General features: G+C 43.5%; 1 protein-coding gene across 1 annotated transcript in view; it reads left to right on the forward strand.

The window, feature by feature from the left end:
* Positions 1-19,985, forward strand: part of SMAD4 (SMAD family member 4) — a 2,088,766-nt gene that overhangs the window by 1,812,090 nt on the left and 256,691 nt on the right. The window contains exon 10 of the mRNA XM_044082137.1: positions 8,740-8,908. Within this exon, the coding sequence (XP_043938072.1) occupies positions 8,740-8,908 (169 nt within the window). The remainder of the gene's footprint in view (positions 1-8,739; positions 8,909-19,985) is intronic.

Genomic DNA, 19,985 nt, shown 5'->3' on the forward strand with positions numbered 1-19,985 from the left:
CCCTCCATCCCCACTGAACTAGCTGAACTTTTCTATACCTTTCTATCTAATACAACCTTTGTGGTGTATTTGCTTGTAACTGAAGATATTCTTGGTATTTTTTGTACATGTTTTATTGGCAATATGTATTGCCCACCTACTAGGGGGCACCTGACATCTGGGGCAAGAAAAACTGAAGAAAATGGCGTTGGATGCCTGTTATATACCCCTGCCGCACTGACGTCAGGGAAGAAGCGACAGCAACCGATGCCGAACCAAGACTTTGGAACTCAGGCCGACTGCGGGACTGCCTGACGGCAGGATAACCCAAGTGTGATGACTGCAACAGTGTGAACACTCGAACATCTACATTTATGGTAGGTACAAAACTGTACTTTTTCTACCCAGACACCTGGACAGACCATACTCCTTCACACTCCAAATCCTGACATGTGAGGGCCCTCATCTGGTGGTCTCCTTTACCTTATTTGTGTGTGTAATGACCTTTCTGAGGGTCCATTGAAAACTGTTTCAATCTGGAGAAGACAGCAGGAGCAAGAAGTTATGGGCAGAGATCTGTGAGGAGTTCATTGCTATCACTAGAGGGTGCCAAAGGCACCCCCTCTCATGGTTCCAGTGCAAGGCCAGAGAAATATAATGCTGCGTTAAATACATGACTTATGATGTTCATCGTGTTACACTGCTGCAGTCATCATTCTTGGGTTATCCTGCCGTCAGGTGGTCCCGCAGTCGGCCCGAGTTCCAAAGTCTTGGTCCGGCGTCGGTTGCAGTCGCTTCTTCCCTGACGTCAGTGCGCCAGGGGTATACAAGATGCATCCGACGCCATTTTCTTCAGTCTTTCTTGCCGCGCAGTGCCCGAAGCAGAAGCGGTTCGCAAGTGCCGGTCGGCCAACTCCTGAGATTTTCAAATCGAATTTCAGACCGAAGTCTTCATAAAGCTAAGTACCCCATTGGGGAACCTTTTCTTGCCTCAGTCCGATGTCAGAAAAAGTTAACAATTGCATTTCTTGTGTGAAGCAAATACCTCATAAGGACTTTCATTCTTATTGTATTCCTTGCCTAGGCCCAGACCACAACGTCACAGGTTGTCGGTTTTGTGCTAGGTTTAATAAACGAACTATTAAACGTCAGTTTGATTTAGCCCGACATTATTTTGGTAGGAAATTTAATTATACCATGCCGTCGGAGCAACCGACGACAGGAATACATAAGAAACGCAAAGATAAGGACAGGCAGCCAAAATCCATACCGGACTCCGAGGCCTCTGCTAGACCAGTCGCCAGTTCTCCGGTTTTCAGTGAGGCGCCTATGCAGCCCCTGACGACCGCTGATTTAGAACCCCAGGCGACATCCGATTCACAAGCGGAGATTACTAGGCCTCCACAACCTTTAGGCCCTTCCGACTCCTTACCTGAATGAGATTCCGGTGCAGTTGAAACGCCTTCAGTTGCTGAAGGTGTCTTCAGAATGACTACATACTATGAGGGAACATTTCCACTGGGAAGGCCAGGATTACTCTGATTCTAAGAAAAGGCTCCGAGAGTTCCTTTTACTACCCCAGCACAGACCACTTGCAGTTCCATCTGTTAGACATTGTGGATGATGTTTATTCAGAATCTAGTCTTAACCCAGATTCTCTACCTCCTGTACCAGCCAAACCAGACAGATACTACAGAGTCCCTGACTCACACAAATTCCTGTATAAAAGCCCTGTTGCTGACCCAGAAACCATTTCCCAGGGTCCCAAAGGGGTTAAAGCCTCTACTGCTGAAAATTCTGTGCCCTCTGAAAGGGATTCTAGAGCACTAGACAGATGGGGAAAGAAAGTATATACCTCAGCTACTCTAGCTATGAGGGCCTTAAATTGTCAGTTTCACATGCTGAAATATCAACAATATCTGATGTCTCAATTAAGACAAAAAATGCTCGCACATACAAACCAGCCAGATTACAAGGAAATGCAAGATTTGTTGCATTCAGCTGAACAAGTGGGAAAACATACGTTGCAATGTGGATTTGATTCATTGGAAGCTTCTTGTAGAGCAAAAGTTACAGGGTCTGTCATACGTAGGCATGCTTGGTTAAAAGAACAAACTTTACCTGATCATGTTAAAGCAAAGTTATTGGATGCACCCTTACACAGCAGGATGTTTTATTTGGTATAAAAGCAGAAGTTGTTTTAAAGAAAATGGAGGATAAGGCAAAATCTATGCAGACGGTCAAGGATTTTTTTACAGGTTCAACCTCCTCGTTTCAGCAGAAATTGGCCAACCAAAAACTGGTCCTTTCCAGCTTCTGCCAGACCACAGAGGGGCAGATACAGACGCCCAAGAGGCAGAGGCCAGCCACAAGGCTCTTACCAGCCTCAACAATGGAGTGCCACAACACAAAAAGGAGGAGAAGACAGGTCTCAAACTTCCAGAAGACAAACACAATGACTTACCCCTCAGACTACCAAGCAAAACCCTCTTGGCAGCTCCCTTGGGGGAGAAAACTAGCACTTTTTGCAGACAATTGGCACACCATCACAAAAGACAAATGGGTCCTAAATATTGTATCTCAAGGATACAGATTCCACTTTCACACTTTGCCAAGGATAAAAGGAATGCCAAACCTGCCACCAAATCAATGGGCAGAGGCTCAAAAAATTTCAGCTCATGGACATGAGAGCCATTCAACAGGTTCCTACACAGGAGTAAGGACAAGGATTTTACTCAAGACTGTTTCTAGTTCCCCGAAAGGACAAAGCCTGGAGACCTATTCCGGACCTGTCAATTCTAAACACATACCTGGAAGTACCCAAATTCAAGATGCTAACACTACAGCAACTTCTTCCCATGCTGGGCAAGAAGGCTTGGCTAGTAACATTGGACCTCAAGGAGGCATACCTGTATGTCCCTATCAGACAAAAGTGCAGAAGATACCTCCGATTTATTGCAGGTTCAACCCATTACCAATTCTCTGCACTGCCCTTTGGCTTATCTACTGCACCCAGGGTCTTCACAAAATGCCTGGCACCAGTAATTGCATACTGCAGACAGAGGGATTCAAATATATCCATACCTGGACGACTGCTTTATTCAAGCAGAAAGCAAGGACATTCTATTAAAGCATCTGGCATTTGTCAAAAACCTACTATGTTGCTAGGGTACACAGTAAACGAAAAGAAGTAAAAACTAGTGCCCTCACAAGACATAATATTCCTAGGTGCCAGCTTAAATACAGCGGCCCAGATAGCTTACCTCACACCAGACAAGCAAAGACAACTGACTCAAAACTTCAAAATGATGGCAACAAAGACCCAACTCCCTGTAAGAAAAATTCTGCAGGCCTTGGGATTCATGGCATCTTGCATACTACTAATACCATTTGCAAAACTGCATATGAGGAAATTACAGTGGTATCTGAAAAGCGTATGGTCTCAACACAGCCACAGCTTGGAAACAATAATTCCACTCATTCCCTGCCTTCAACATGAGTTTTTATGGTGGGCTCAGGCATGTCACCTCAACAAGGGTCAGCCTTTCACCTTACCCACAGCCAGGCAAACTATAACAAAAGATGCATCGGATTATGCCTGGGGAGCACACATGGCAGGACATGGTATTCAGGGCAAATGGTCTGCAAACCAAAGGCATCTACATATCAATCAAAAAGAGATGCTAGCTGTACAGAATGCCCTAACAGCTTTCAAGGACCTCCTGCATCCAGGACAACTCCTAATAAAGATGGACAACACCACAGTGATGTGGTACATAAACAAGCAAGGGGGGCACACACTCCTACCCCCTATGCAGGCAAGCAATGACCTTGTGGAGCACAGAACTGACCTACCAAGTTCAACTACAAGCACAATTCCTGCCAGGAAAGAAAAACACACTGGCAGACGATCTAAGCAGAAACATCACAGATCCTCACGAGTGGAAACTAGATCCACAAGTATTCGCAATGATAACTCAAAAATGGGGGAGCCCAGGCATAGATCTGTTTGCTTCCCCCCGAAACTACTAACTACAGAAATTCTGCACAAGGACATACCACACACTAGCTTGGAAAGTGGATGCCCTCTCATTCTTTTGGAAAACATTGACAGTGTATGCCTTTCCTCCACTGCCTCTTCTAGCAAAGGTGCTGCTGAAAGCCAGATTAGAGAGACCACAAATGAATACTCATTGCTCCAGACTGGCCACGCCAACACTGGTATCCAATACTAAGGAACATGGCTCAAGGCCCACCATGAATTTTGCCTACAATTCCTCACCTGCTCACTTAGCAAAACAATCAGATTCTACACAGCCAGCTCAAGACTTTAAATCTGGCTGCATGGCAAATTGCCTAAATAACCACTCAACACTTCTCGCTAAAGCTGTGATGGATGTCATTCTGGAGGCCAGGACGCCCAGCACCAGGAAAGTCTATTCAGACAAATGGAAAAGATTATGCGCCTGGAACCAGGCTAAAGGTCAAAATCCTCTTGTCCCAAATATTCCTCAGATTCTTCAATATTTAACTGAGATGTTGCACAAAGGACTTTCCTTCTCATCTATTAAGATCCACGCCCAGCTATTTAAGCTCAGTACAACACGGATCCTCCTATATTTTCACATCCATTACTAAGACAGTTCCTCAGAGGGGCTAAGAACATAAGACCGCCCCGGAGAGCACAAACACCAACTTGGGATCTCAACTTTGTTCTGGAAAAGCTTACACTTCCGCCCTTTGAACCAACTTTCACTGCTGATCTACAGTTCCTATCATGGAAAACTGCCCTGCTGCTAGCACTAACTTCAGCACAAAAGAGTCTCAGAACTACAGGCCCTAATGGCAGTGGAGCCTTTCATCATTTTTCTTCAAGACAGAGTCTCTTTACGAACTAACCCTTCCTTTATGCCAAAGGTGTGGTATCCAGTGTGGCCCTAAACCAAACCATTCATTTGCCCACTTTTTATCCAAACCCCCAGAACAAAGGGGAAAGGCTCCTACACTCTTTGGGCATTCACAGGCAATTACGTTACTACTTGGATAAAACTAAGGCTTTCAGAAAATCTGACCAGCTCTTTGTATCCTATACTGCAGGATCTCAAGGAAAAGCTATCTCAAAACAGACCATTTCAAAATGGGTAGGACATTGTATCCGTTTCTGCTACACACACCATGGGAAATCTGTGCCTGCTAACATCAGGCCCCATTCCACCAGGGCTACAGCAACATCAACAGCCTTCCTCAGAGGGGTACCAACCAAGGACATTTTGGAGGCTACAACTTGGAGTTCAGTGCACACCTTCACCAAGCACTATCACTTACCTCTATACTCTAAAACCAGAGCTGGCTTTGCCACTGCAGTTCTGCAGGGCCTACTAGCCTCTCCAAACCCTGTTTAGTTCCACCACCCATCCTTAGCTTTGGGATTCAACCCAAGAGTGATGACTGCAGCAGTGTAACACGATGAACATAGTACAGTTTTGTACCTATCATAAATGTAGATGTTCAAGTGTTCAAACTGCTGCAGTCCAGGTTACCCTCCCAGCATCCCCACTGAACTAGCTGGACTTATGTATTCCTATCTATCCTATACAACCTCTGTGGTGTATTTGCTTGTGACTGAAGGTATTGTTTTATTTTTATATGTATATTTTTATATAGCAATATGTATTGCCTACCTATTGAGGGCACCTGACATCTGGGGCAAGAAAAACTGAAGAAAATTGCGTTGGATGCATCTTGCATACCCCTGGTGCACTAACGTCAGGGAAGAAGCGACTGCAACGGACGCCGGACCAAGACTTTGGAACTCGGGCTGACTGCGGGACCGCCTGATGGCAGGATAACCCAAGAGTGATGACTGCAGCAGTGTGAACACTCGAACATCTACATTTATGTTAGGTACAAAACTGTACTTTTTTCACATCAATTTGCAGAAGTCTTCTCATTTCCCTTCTCACAGAATGTTTTTCCTCGGATGTTTGCTGGACTCTGCCTTGGAAAAGAGCCTTTCTTCCACCAGACAAAATAGATATGTTTCAGTTCTTGAATTTCTGCAGGATAAGTCAGGCATCTACAAGGGAGTTTGAGTATTCTAGTGTACATGACATCAGTGAAAATCATGTTGTCCTTTGCCAGACTTCATATAAGGAAACTACGATGGTGTCTCAGATCAGTCTGGATTCAGCATCTACTCCCTTTGACTGGGGTTTGTAAAAGGTAAGACTGAATTGTGCTTATACCATATAGCTTACAGTTCAAGTCTTGCATTTTCCTTACTGACCCCCATGAATCTGTCACCACAGACACTTCAGTACTGGATTGGGAAACAGTTTCAAAAGGGAGTAAAAGTGCAAGCTCTGTTGGATCCACTGAACAGAGAAGTGCATAAATGTCTGGAAGATGTTTCTGTTAGCAATTCTTTGAAGACTTTGAAGCATCCCTGGTCCCCATGACCTCTAAAATGTACACAGACAAACACCATAGTGATGTATAACATAAATCTTCTAGCTTCTGAATTATCTCTGAACCAGGCTATCAACCTCCCAATTTTCTTTCCACATTTTGCCAAGTAAAGGGGGAGTGCATGCTGATTCTCCTGGATGAGCATTGTAAACTCTGGTTTTACTTGCAATTTACTACGAATGTCAGAAAGATTAGCAAGTTAGTAAAAGTTATAAGAAAATCCTATCTAAGCAGAATTTTTACTGTCTGATTTCTTAAAACCTCTTGTAAAAGAGGATAATGGGATATATGCAAATGACCCTTAAGGACATCAGGTGTTTCAGCTATATGGCGGTTTTGAATGCCAATGATATATTTTTTTTTTTTTAATTCTGTTAGTGGACAAATTCAGGCCAATAAAGCCAAACCCCGCTAACAAAGACTAACGCATTTTGTTTCCTTTTCACTATCAAAATTGGGTAGAGTGTCTAAGGTAACTCTTTCTCGGTGGCTATCTGAATATATTTCCCATCTCTACAAGAAGACGGGACTGTCCTTACCTGGATCTCCTAAGGTTCATTATACTAGGTCAGTTGCTACCCCTACTACTTTTTTCTCCAAAGTACCAATTGATAACATTGTGCTGCAGCTACTTGGTTGAATGTCCATACCTTCATATCTCACTGTAAGTTGGATTTTATAGTCCAAGTCTAGGGCTTCCTTTGGCTTGGATGTCCACCAGAATTTACTTCCACAAGACCTCCCAGGATTTACTGTAGTCTGTGGCTCTGTCCCATCTGTTGAGGAACGGATGGAATAGACCACATTGGATACAAAAGTTAAGTACTTACCATAATGATAGATCTTTTTTGTCTGCTTCCGTGCTTTCTCAGCATTCCTCTTGCCATCTCATTCCAGCATTTTCTTTTGTTTCTCGAGTGATTGCAGTAATTGTTCCACGGTTTGATCATGTAGTCTTCAAGCCCTAGGTCATGAATTATTGCTTTATTTGTAATGTTTTTCCTGTGGTGATAGTGTATGGGCAACTCGATCTGAGGTAATTTTCTATCTAGAGGGGATAATGGGTGAAAGGACAGAATCTGAGCCAAAGTCTGAAAGTGGTTGAAGTTGAATCTTAGATGTATCCTATAACCCATCTCTTGAGGAAGGACGGAAGCACACAATACATATCTGTTGTTACAAGTAAGTTCATAACTTTTGATTATCTGCTAGTCACACTGCTTTAATATGTTCAGTTCACAGTAATTTTGAAATGCAAACTTTTTGCCATAGTGTTTTCTGTGAAGTAGTGTTTATGGAATTTTATTTTTAGCATATGAACACCTGGTGTGCTTATTCAATATTCGTGAAGCCATAAGTAGTCATTAAGGAAGTATTTTCTACTGCACTTTTCAATAAACTCAGTCACTCTGCAAGTGAGACATGGCTGTTTTTATTTGTTGTTTTAAATTTACTTTACAAGAGTGCATCAGGTGTGTTTTGTAGTCTATGTGGTTTCTAGTAGTTTAAATGTATTTAGTCAGCTGCATAAAAACACGGGCAGAGTGCCCTCTCATTTTTGTAGTTTGTCAGCATTTCTTTGAAAGTCAGGAACATACTAGTGTATCTTTTGGTAAAGAAATACATCTTCCTGTTTATGCAACTCCTAATATACTAAAGTCAACAAAATAAATTACTTGACTTTATACTTTTCACATTTTTTCTGGCGGATAGGCATGCAGTCTGTGATCCATAAGAATTTGTTTACACACACAATTTCTAATTGTAGGATGCCACAACAGATAATTTATTTGTATTTTCATGGGTAGAGAGTGACCACTTGAAATTTAGTTAGTAAAAAAAGTGTTGAACAGCTCGAAATATTTTGAGTGTTTTTTGTGGCGGGTACAAGTCCCCTCCCCCACCCCCACCCTTTTGAGGATTTTGTTGCTTTTAGAAAATTGTGGCTTTCTGTATTTTTAAAGGTGTCCTCCTAACCTTTTCTAGGTCTTTGGAGAAGAGATTAGATTTTGTGTGTGAGTAAAAGGCTCCTCAGTTTATATCCAGGCATCATGGAAGCACCAATATTGGTTAGGGGTGACAGTGTCCCAAGGTTTGTTTTGGAAGAAGTGAATTTTCTCTAAGATCAACAACTGAAGTTGTGTATGTTAAGCCTGGAAAAGATTTTTTGTTTTGTTTTGGAGATCTCTGCTTATGTTGTGTACTCTTATGCATGTACTTTTTTTGTTGTGTACTTAATTGTATTTTTGAGTTCAGAATTTGTTGTTTTAATTAACTTTTTTTTTTTTGTAGGTTGCATATCGGTAAAGGAGTACAGTTAGAATGTAAAGGAGAAGGAGATGTCTGGGTGCGATGTCTCAGTGATCATGCAGTGTTTGTTCAGAGCTACTATCTGGACAGGGAAGCAGGACGTGCACCTGGAGATGCTGTTCATAAGATCTATCCAAGTGCATACATTAAGGTTAGATAACTGGTTTTACTGATAATGGTTTATATAACAAATTAATTCCTCTCAGACAACTCACCACCCCCATCCTAAGAATGTTTACCGGCATGCTTAACTGTTCTCATCTTGTACATTTTGTACATATTTGCATTCTTTACTAGATTATAGATAGAGATGGTGGTAATTGGAGGTGACTTATAAAAATGTGCGAGTTTATTTTCCCATCCATTCCCTTTGATTGAGGATCATCAGCCCTCATGGCAGACCCAAGCTGGCAGCAACTTCTACTCACTGCACAATTCAAACTCCTCCCATCACCCACAATGCGCCTGAGTCTCCTCACGGTCTTCGAATCTTGTTTGCCCCCTTCCAAATGCCAAACTATTTGTCAGTAACACACACTACCACACCACCTACCAAAGGTATTACAGACCAAACACATAGACCCATATATGGTGAGGTTCTTAAAAGTTACCTGCCTCAACCACAAAGGCCTCAAAAATGCAAGCATAGCAGTTACCCTCAACAGTCTCACAAACACGTGATTCAAGCAGCATCCGGCATGAATCATGCATCTGTAAGTTAGTGAAACATCTTGAAAGCCCTTAAGGCAAACCTCCTCACAACCCGACATCCTAGTCATAGGAGATTCCATTGTGAGACACACTGCTGCACCACTCACCAGGCTAAACAAGGAGAAGAGTCACTGTTTGTTACTTATCGGATGCCAGGATTCACCACATCACGCATGCACTCAAGGCCTTGCATCACAAGTACATGACACAGTCATAATAAATGGAGTAAATGACCTGCAACAGACTTCTCTGGGCTATATGAAGAGGGAGATGCTGGAGGTCTTGGTCTTGGCTTGTGTGTCCAAGGCAGGTATGAAACTTGCCCTGAGCAGCATTTTACCTGCACTAAGATGATGCTGCAGTATGAACAAAAGATAGTGGTTTTCACACACACACCCCCAGCCCATAAGGCTTTTTATATATAGGCAAAAATGTTGTCTACTCCCATAGCGACTGTTTAAAGCAAAGTTGGTCTTCAAAAGCTTCCACCATAATAAAACAGAATTCTGATAATATTAAGGTATTGTTGATCTACACTAGGAGCCTAACAAAAAATCCAGTCTCTACAGGTACTCCTTATCCTGGAATGCATTGATAAATGCATTGTCATGGAGACCTGGTTCAAGAGTATTGAGTTGTACCCCCATCAAAGCAAGGATTCCAACACCTATCATGCATTTAGACCCACTACACAAAATGGAGACACTAAGGGCAGCAGGGCTGCTGTATTCACCAAACAAAATTTCACCTCCACACTCAGACAGGATAGTGACTTGGCACTCCTCCACATCCATCATACCATTAATAAAATTCCATATCAGATTGTAACTAGCTATAGGACCCCCTCTGTGTGTCCCCCCCCCCCCCACCTAACTAGTATAGAATCCTTAAGCATTCAACCAAGCACCATCTTCCTGTGGGACTTTAAATACCCATCTACCCGCAGTGAGAGGCTTGTACATATCTCAGTAAGTATGCTTAGAGATATATGGACCTCATAAATAAAAACTCACTGGACCGGTTAGTCTGCACTTTAATTAGAGGAGACAAAATCCTGGACTTGGTTCCCGCAAGTATGGGTCAGCTCAGTTACCTACCAGTTGTAACCTTCTCCCTTGTCAAATCAGACAATAAATCAGTCACATAGACCATAAGACTGAAGACAGAAACATTTTCCAGTAACTCTGTATTCAGAGATAATGTTAAAGCTAATCTACTAAAACTGAGTGATGGCCTGGCTAAATTCAGCATTCCCTTCAACTTTCATGACCACTCTCCAATGCAGAACCCTTCATCATCAAAGTAAGTACAATGCCAAATTCAAAAATAAACCCCTATGGTGGAACCCCAAATAAAAAACAGTCTGTACAGTGAGCGAAAAAGCTCAATGCATGTAAAAGTAAATATTAACTTAAATGATAAAAATTTGTTTTTTCGAAACATAACAGGAAACCTTGGTCCCTGATCAAATTAACCAAAGCTACATAAGAGGTACAAACAGCCACTTGAGCAAAAGACAGTCCTATAGCCTTCTTGTGTTTGAAATCTCCAAAACAGTCCTCAAAACTGAGCAGAACTAATAGTAAACAATATCACTCTGACCTAGATGACATAGTCAATCTATTAGCAGACAGCTTTTGCTTCATCTTCACCTCCCACAGTTCCATTAACTATACTGGCATCCACACACACCCAAATCTCCCATGAACAAATTCTCAAAGCTCTGTTCTTGGACAAGAACACTGCTTCTATGGGTGTAGATAGCATACCAGACAACCTACTGGTCAGCCTGAAACAGGACCTCTCAAAACTTGTACAGAGGCTATTTAATGTTGGTCTCCAAACTGGGTTTGTGCCGGATGAGTAGAGAACTGCAACAGTCATCCCCTGCACAAAGTAGGGCATCAGTGGACCTGGACAGTTAGACCAATAAGCCTGTCCAGCCTTATCTGTAAGGTTATGGAAAGAATCCTTGTGGAATGAATAAACAAGGATTAGGGAATCTAAAACTGTCAGCCCTTGACAGTTTGGTTTTGTCAGGAGTACATCCTGTCTGCTTAATATAGCTGAATTCTTCCAGAAAGTTACTGAAGCAATGGATGAAGGAAAATCTAAGGTTACTGAAGCAATGGATGAGGGAAAATCTATACACACTGTATACCCAGACCTTGCAAAAATGTTCATCACCATCTCACACTCGGGAGTAATTGATAAACTCATCCAACTAAATGTAAATCCTTGTGTATCTCATTGGATAGCAAAGTGGTTCATAAATAGAACCCAGGAAGTTAGGGTGGGGGCTTTGCCTCCACCAAAAGACCGGTCACTAGCGGTGTACCTTAGGGTTTGGTCCTTGGGACACTCCTCTTTGAGGATTACCTCTTAGAGGTCAAAGCTAATGTTAAAGGTATATGGCTGACCAAGTTTGCAGATGACTGCAAACTTGGTGCCATCATAAACTATCCAGAAGACACCAAGATCTTTCAGGAGGACCTTTTTCAAACAAACAGTGGTGTCAAAACCATGGTTTAAAACTTAACTGCCCAAAAATATGTAATAGTTGCAGGGACATCAAGCTTGTCAAAGAATAATATCACATCTACAGCACACCCGTAAAAATTGATACAGTAGTAGGTAAGTGACCTGGGAACCCATGTAGACAGTAAAATATCCTTCAGTCATCATGTATCCACTTTTGGGACTGAGCAGCTTATTAGTAAGTGCATGACATCCATGTGCAAGAAGATTATTGCATTGTATTCTAAACTTATTAGGCTGATCGACTATAATGCCTCCCTTGGTGTGTACCTGTCTCAATACTTGGCACACCTTGAGTGACCACAGTGCTTTCTCACCAAGAAAATAAAGGACCTACATCACAGAAGCTACACTGACCAAAAGCTTTGTTCTTTTTCTTTGATATTGTACAGACTACCAAGGAGCAATCTCTGCCTCACTGCAGAACATGTACTGACCCCATCCTTTCAGATCTGCTGCACAGCCACAGGTCCATTAGTGGCAGAAATATCTGCTCAAGCAATCTTAATCTCTTCTGCAACTTAAGTAGAACATGCTGGAGGGATAGATGTGTTTCACAGAGAATACCACTTCTCTAGAGTAGTCTTCCTTTCCATGTAAAGCAAAGTAAGTCTCTTACTTTATTCCATCTTAATATGGATGAATGGATGGGGAAATGTAAGTTCGCACCTGGGTTTAGCACCCTTGTCCCATGTGGATAGGGATAATATGTGTAAATGTCTTCTTGGCTCTGGTTATTTGTTTTTAAAATAGAAGTAGTTTTGGGTCGATAGTACTTGTACACTAGGGCTAATAAACCACTTGGGGAATGCATGGCTGGGCTTTTAAAGAACCTCACAGGTCAATAACCTAGTAAGTACTTGTAAACATAGTACGGTGGTGCAAGTAAACTTAGCAATAGATGTTCAAATAGATCACTGTTGTAGTACAAACAGCCTATCTCCTGCCCCTCCACTTCTTTTACCCCCCCCCCCCCCACAGTGGGGAATCCCATATTCTTTTTTTCTCCTGGTACATACTTCTATTTTCAGGGTGTACGCCTCCTTTTGTTTGGGGGCAAGAAAGCTCTGCAGTTTGATGCCCACACAGTCTTTTATACCAAGATGCTGTCATGCCTGTTCAGATGTACAGGCATATGGAAGGCATCCTAAAGATTTGAAAGCTGGTTGGATGTCCGATCCTTGATGGATATCTTCAATATTGTTTAGGCTACTACAACAGTGATCTTTTGGAATATCTTCCGATGTCCTTCCTTGCAGCAGTGATCTATGTGAATATCTATTGATGTCTCTCCTTATGTCGCTGTTGCAGTATTCCAAACTGTTTGGTTATTTAGCAAAATAACTTGGGCATCTGATTGGGTTACCAAAGCCAAAACCTTTCATAAAGCTATACGTTCGAAGTATGACCTAAGCGGGTACATAAGCGGACGTATGAGTGTAAATTCTCTGACTATCTTGCCACCAGTCTGAATGCAGGTCTCTCACCCATCAGGCTGCTCTACGTGTGGTTATTGGTACTGTTGACCATCACTGGTTCAGGTAAGTGTCCTGTTTGGGAACCTTCCTTATTTTTTCTCAGTTGCATTGCTATTTATTTTCTCTATAAGGTTTCAGCTATGAGGGGAAAGTGTGATTATAATAGATTCCCTACGATGATCTCCACTCCCCATGCCTTTTCTCCTTGACTACAGTGCATGACAATACGAATCGTATGATCTGTCAGTCCTTTGTCCCAGTGACCTTAAGAACATGGCTTTCATCTCTCAACTCCTAGTTGGAAACTAAGTGCCTTATCCAAGTAAAGATGATGGACCCTTCTGTCTCTGACATTTCACCTATTCAAAAAAAAAGATTCAGTTCTAGGCCTGATGTCACAACTGCAAATTTGGACTCAGACATATCTACAGAGGGTTTATAACCTGTGGTATACCCAGCACGTACTTGGATACCTGCTACTGCAACCCTGATGAATGCCGATATGGCTTCTGAGATTCGTATGCTCAAAACAACTGAAGTTGCCGATGATGGTGAGAAGGGGGATCCCCTCTTAATTTCTGAAGAACCCAAAGGCATACTACATATCCTGGTCAGAAAGAAAACTCCAGGGTCGCTCACTGAGTTTCATCAGGGATGAAGCATCCAAGTTTAGTTAATGCAGACATCACACAGAGGAAAAAGAAACAAAAATCTAAAAATGTTTCTTCCCCTCAGGCATCCAAGGAGAAAGAGTAGATGAATTTTTCACAGGGCCTGTTTAAGGCCACAATGGCATTCAGATCGCCATCCTTTATAGTGTCTACCCCTACAACTGTTTCTTCTATTACTCCCCAAAAGAGACACTTGTATACTACTACTGAGGATGAAGAGGATGAATCTGACTCTCATGTGCACTGCTTGGCCTATTCATCCCAGATCCACTACCTGTTCTGTATATTTCCTCGATGCCTTTGCATCCATTTCCACTGCACCTGGCCGTCAGTCACCAGTCCCTAAAAGGCCTGTTAAGTTTTACAAGGTACCCAAGAACTTGAAGTTTCTGTACAAAAACCCGGTGGCAGACCTTTATGTTTTCAGTGTCTACAGACAAGCCCCTTCTAAGATGCTTCCTGCTGCTGGTGCTCTTCCATCAGATAGACAGCAGGGCAATGGACAGATTAGAGTAAAAGATTTATACGTCTGCCACTCTGGCTTTTAAGGCTCTGAATTATCACACACAAATGACTAAATACTTATTGTCTCTTCTAAAGATTTTACGTAAAACATTGTCCTACCCTGAGGAACCAGGTTGAAAACAGCAAGCCTTACCTATGGTGGCCAAGGCTTCCCAAGTGGCTAGGCACAGCATAAAGTATTGCTATGATGCAGTAGAAGCTTCCCCCAGACCAACAACTTAAGGTTCTGTGATCAGGAGGTGTGCATGGTTGCATTCTTGGCCTGTGCCAGTGGGCATTAAGGCTAAACTCTTAGACTCTTCTTTAAACAAGGACCTTTTGTTTGTTGTGGAGGCTGCTAGCCTCTTCAGATAATTATAAGGGGAAGGATGTCTGTCCTCAGATACCAAATGAATTACCTTGCAAAGCCACTTTCCTTCACTCGCAGGCAGAGTAGGCCTCTGATAAGGCCAAGAAAATGCCTAGGTAAAGAATCTAAGACAAACTAGACAGGGACTGTAAATCTGGGAGGCCTCCCTGCCCAGACAAGTCTGTCTGAATACCCTTTTTATCAACTTCCCTACCCCTATTCAAAAGGCTGACTTCTTCCTTAAAAAACTTGCTACTACTCATGTCAGACAAATGGGTACTTCTCAGCATTCAGAATGGGTACAGAATGGCATTGGAATGAAGTTCCTCCATTCATTGGCATCCCTCTTTCTCCCCACAGTTAGGTACAGTTGCTTTCTTCATCATTCAGTCCTTGCTGAATCAAGCCACAAGAGAACCACTCCCCCCTCAATATGAGGGAAAGGTTATTTTCCAGGCTATTCTTCATCCCAAGAAAAGGAGGAGGCTGGAGACAGATACTGGATCTCTTCACCCTCAACACATTTGTCTATGTTCCATCCTTCAAGATGTCCCTACAAACTCTGCTACCATTCATTTTTCCACAAGCCTTCCTGATGTCTCTGGACCTAAAAGATGTCTGACTCCACATTCTTTTTCACCCTGCTTACAGGAAATGTTGAAGTTTTCTACTGGCTTATTATACTTTAAGTTTTCTACTTTGCTTTTGGACTTTCTACAGCCTCCAGAGACTTCACAAAGTGTCTTGCCGCAGTCATAGCTTACTGCAGAACTCAGGATCTAGATGATGTCCTTCTATTCCTATGTTGCAGTATTCATACTGTGGGATTTCCAGCCATCAGGCAATCTGATGTCAGCTCCTATACAAAAGCTTAAGCCTGGCTGCTGTAGGTGCGTGAGACATTACACATAGGGCCATAAACCAGGGACTGTAAATGTGACGTCTGCACGCACAGACCCCAGAACTTTTCAGCCGCAGATGACGTATGCTTCGACCATTCCACTCCTTAGTCCGAAGACTTCAAAAAAGATAAGTACCCCATTGGGGGTTTTGTTTTTCATACTTCTTGAGCTTGGTTGCTGTAGGTTTAGTTTCAGCTATTTGCCGATGTCTGAAAAAAAGAGCAAATGTAATTGCGGGCGTCAGATACCGCCTAAGGATTCACACAAGTGCATGTTTTGCTTAGGTGAGGAGCATGACCATAAGGCCTGCTCCATTTGTCAGTCATTCGTACCAAAAACCCTTAGCAGCTGTCTGGCAGCTTTAAATTTGTATCTTGAGAATCAACGTTTGAAACGCCTTGCTCGCAGGATGGATCCCGAGTCGGCCGCCCAGTCCAAACAACCGTGAAGAAGGCCAAGATTTCCAGGCCTTCTTCCATTGCCGCTCTGCCATTGGACGTCCCGCCGACTACCAATTTAGGGGCCAAGGGACACCCGATTCTTCCATCAGCTTCAAAGGATCCTCTGGAAGAGGCCATTACTGCAGCTCCAGAGTGCACGTCAGCTGAGCCGACCCAGATGCTGGTCTCAACCGACGTCGAGGGGGAACCAGTACTTGGTCGGCCGATCGAGACTTCTTCTGCTCCAGCCCAGACCTCTGATGTTCATCGTGCATACAGCTGCAGTCATAACAGATGGGTTCTCCTGCCGTCAGGCGGGTCCTCGGTCGTCCGAATTCCAAAGTCTAGGTCCAGCGTCGGTTGTCGTCGCTTCTTCCCTGACGTCAGTGCGACAGGGGTATAAAGGAACCAGACGACGCCATTTTCTTCAGTCTTTCTTGCCGCGCGGTGCCCGAAGCAGAAGCAGTTCGCAAGTGCCGGTCGGCCAGGTCCTGAGATTACGAAAATTTGGAAACCGAAGTCTTCTTAAAAGCCAAGTACCCCGTTGGGGAAACTTTTCTTGCCTCAGACCGATGTCAGACAAAGTTAATAATTGTATTTCTTGTGGGAAGCAAATACCGCATAAGGATTTCCATTCCCTCTGTATACCTTGTTTAGGCCCAGACCACGACGTCTCGGTCTGTCGCTTTTGTGCTACATTCAACAAACGCACTATTAAGCGTCGGGCGGAGTTCGCCCAGCATTATTTTGGGAAAGCATTTAACTATACTATGTCGTCGGATACCCCGACTCCGGGTTTGTCTAAAAAACGCAGAGACAAGGACCGACCCACGAGGTCCGCGGCCTCTACCGACACCACGCCAAAGCCGACTACACGTGGTCCGGTTCTCAGCGAGGCCTCGCAGCCCCTGACTACCGACGACACTTATTTGACGGTGTCTCCTGTGCCCGAGGTCGCAGGCTCCTCGGCCCACACCCCGACTATAGATACCGAAGCCACCCTTGGCGTTGAAACTCAGAATGTGGACAGGTCCACCTCCACTCAAGGTGTCTTCAGACCTTCCTCTTCTTTCTCCATCAAGGCTTTCACAAAGTCTAAAGCAACCATGCACTCTGAGACCAGCTACACAGGGCCCATCTCCAGGCCCCATGCCTAAGAAACAGATGCTTAAAATGGCTGAGGATTTAATTACTCTTATCAGAGGTTCTCAGCCCCCTCCGGACAAAAGGCCCAGAGTGGAGGAAGATTCCCCCTCCTCTGATCAGGGCTCCATTATTTCAGGGCACTCTGATGATCAGGAACATTCTTACTCCCCTTTTGAAGACTCTGATGCGGAGGAGTCCATCCCTTCTGTCTCCCAGAGGATTACTCATTTGGGGAAACTTTGCATACCTTAAGGAAACACTTCCACTGGGAAGGCCAAGATTATTCAGATTCCAAGAAAAGGCTCAGGGAATTTCTCTTGCTACCTCAGCACAGGCCTCTGGCTATACCTCCTGTCTTGGACATCCTAGATGATGTTTACTCGGAGGCTTGCCTTAACCCGGACTCTCTACCTCCAGCTCCAGTTAAGCCAGACAGGTACTACAGGGTTCCTGACTCACACCAATTTCTATACAAAAGCCATGCTGCTGACCCAGAAACCATCTCACAGGGCCCCAAGGGAGTTAAGGCCTCCATTGCTAAAAATCCATTACCTTTCGAGAGAGACTCCAGATCCTTAGAAAGGTGGGGAAAAAAGGTATATACCTCGGCTACCTTATCCATGAGGGCCTTAAACTGTCAGTTTCATATGCTAAAATACCAACAGTTTTTGTTATCACAATTGAAAAGTAAAATGTCACAACCTGAACAACTAGACTTGAAGGAGTTGCAGGATTTGATGCATAGTGCAGAACAAGTGGGTAAGCATACCTTACAATGTGGTTTTGATGCTCTAGAGGCCTCATGTAGAGCTGCTGTTACAGGATCAGTCATACGTAGGCATGCCTGGCTCAAAGAACAAGCCGTGCCTGATCATGTCAAAGCTAAATTACTAGACGCCCCTCTTCAAAAGGATGTACTATTTGGTGCTAATGCTGAGGAGGTGTTAAGGAAAATGGAGGAAAAGGCTAAATCAATGCAAACTGTGAAAGAATTTCTACAGGTACAACCCCCACGTTTTAGTAGAAATTGGCCTTCCAAAACTGGTCCTTTCCTGCCACGGACAGACCCCAAAGAGGCAGATACAGGCCGAGGGGCAGAGGACAATCCCAAGGATCGTTTAGAGGCAGACAATGGCAAGCTCCTACACAAAGAGGTGGTGAGGATAACTCGCAATCTTTCAGAAAGCAAACCCAATGACTTTCCCGTTTGCATGCCAACCAAGTCTCAAATGGCAGCCCCTTAGGAGGAAAGCTGGCATTATTTTCAAAAAATTGGCATATTGTCACAAAGGACAAATGGATCCTGGACATTATAAACAGAGGCTACAAATTCCATTTTCACACCCTTCCAAAAATGAGAGGCATGCCAAACCTGCCACACAATCAAAGGGCAGAGGCACAAAGGCAAATTACAGATCTCATAAACATGAAAGCTATTCAAGAGGTACCTACGTACGAACAAGGTCAAGGTTTTTATTCCAGGCTATTTCTGGTGCCAAGGAAGGGAAAAGATTGGAGACCTATTTTGGACCTATCCATCCTAAACACATTTCTACTCGTACCAAAATTCAAGATGCTCACTCTACAGCAACTTCTTCCCATGCTGGGCAAGGAGTCTTGGCTTGTAACATTGGACCTCAAGGAGGCATACCTGCATGTCCCAATCAGACAAAATTGCAGAAGGTACCTCCGATTTCTTGCAGGTTCAACCCATTATCAATTCTCTGCATTGCCGTTTGGCTTATCTACTGCGCCCAGAGTATTCACGAAATGCCTGGCATCAGTAATTGCCTACTGCAGACTTCAAGGGATACAAATATACCCCTATTTGGACGACTGCCTGATCCAAGCGGACAGCAAGCACATTCTTCTGAAACATCTGGCTTATGTAATAAGGTTGTTGAACTCTCTGGGATACACAGTCAACAAAAATAAATCAAGGCTAATACCCTCTCGGAAGATAATTTTCCTGGGTGCCAATTTGGACACAAACACCCAGATGGCCTACCTCACACCAGAGAAACAGGGGCAACTAATTCAATACTTCAGAACACTGGCAAATTGCACCAGGCTGACTGCAAGGAAAATCCTGCAGGCTCTGGGATTCATGGCATCTTGCATCTTACTAATCCCATGTGCAAAGCTGCACATGAGGAAACTACAATGGTACCTGAAAAACATATGGTCTCAACACAGCCACAGTTTGGAAACAATAATACCACTAATTCCATGTCTGCAAAAGGAATTTCTGTGGTGGGCTCAAGCATGTCAAACAAACACAGGTCTTCCATTCAGAAAGCCTCAAGCAAATCAAGTCATCACAACAGACGCCTCGGACTACGCCTGGGGGGCCGCACATGACAGATCGGTGCATTCAGGGCAAATGGTCCCAAAAAGAAAAGCACCTTCACGTCAATCAAAAAGAAATGCTAGCAGTAATAAATGCTATTATAGCTTTCAAGGACCTT

The sequence above is a fragment of the Protopterus annectens genome, chromosome 1.part1 (genome assembly GCF_019279795.1).
Source record: "Protopterus annectens isolate FY-2018-M chromosome 1.part1, PAN1.0, whole genome shotgun sequence".
In the NCBI taxonomy this organism is placed as follows: Eukaryota; Metazoa; Chordata; order Ceratodontiformes; family Protopteridae; genus Protopterus; species Protopterus annectens.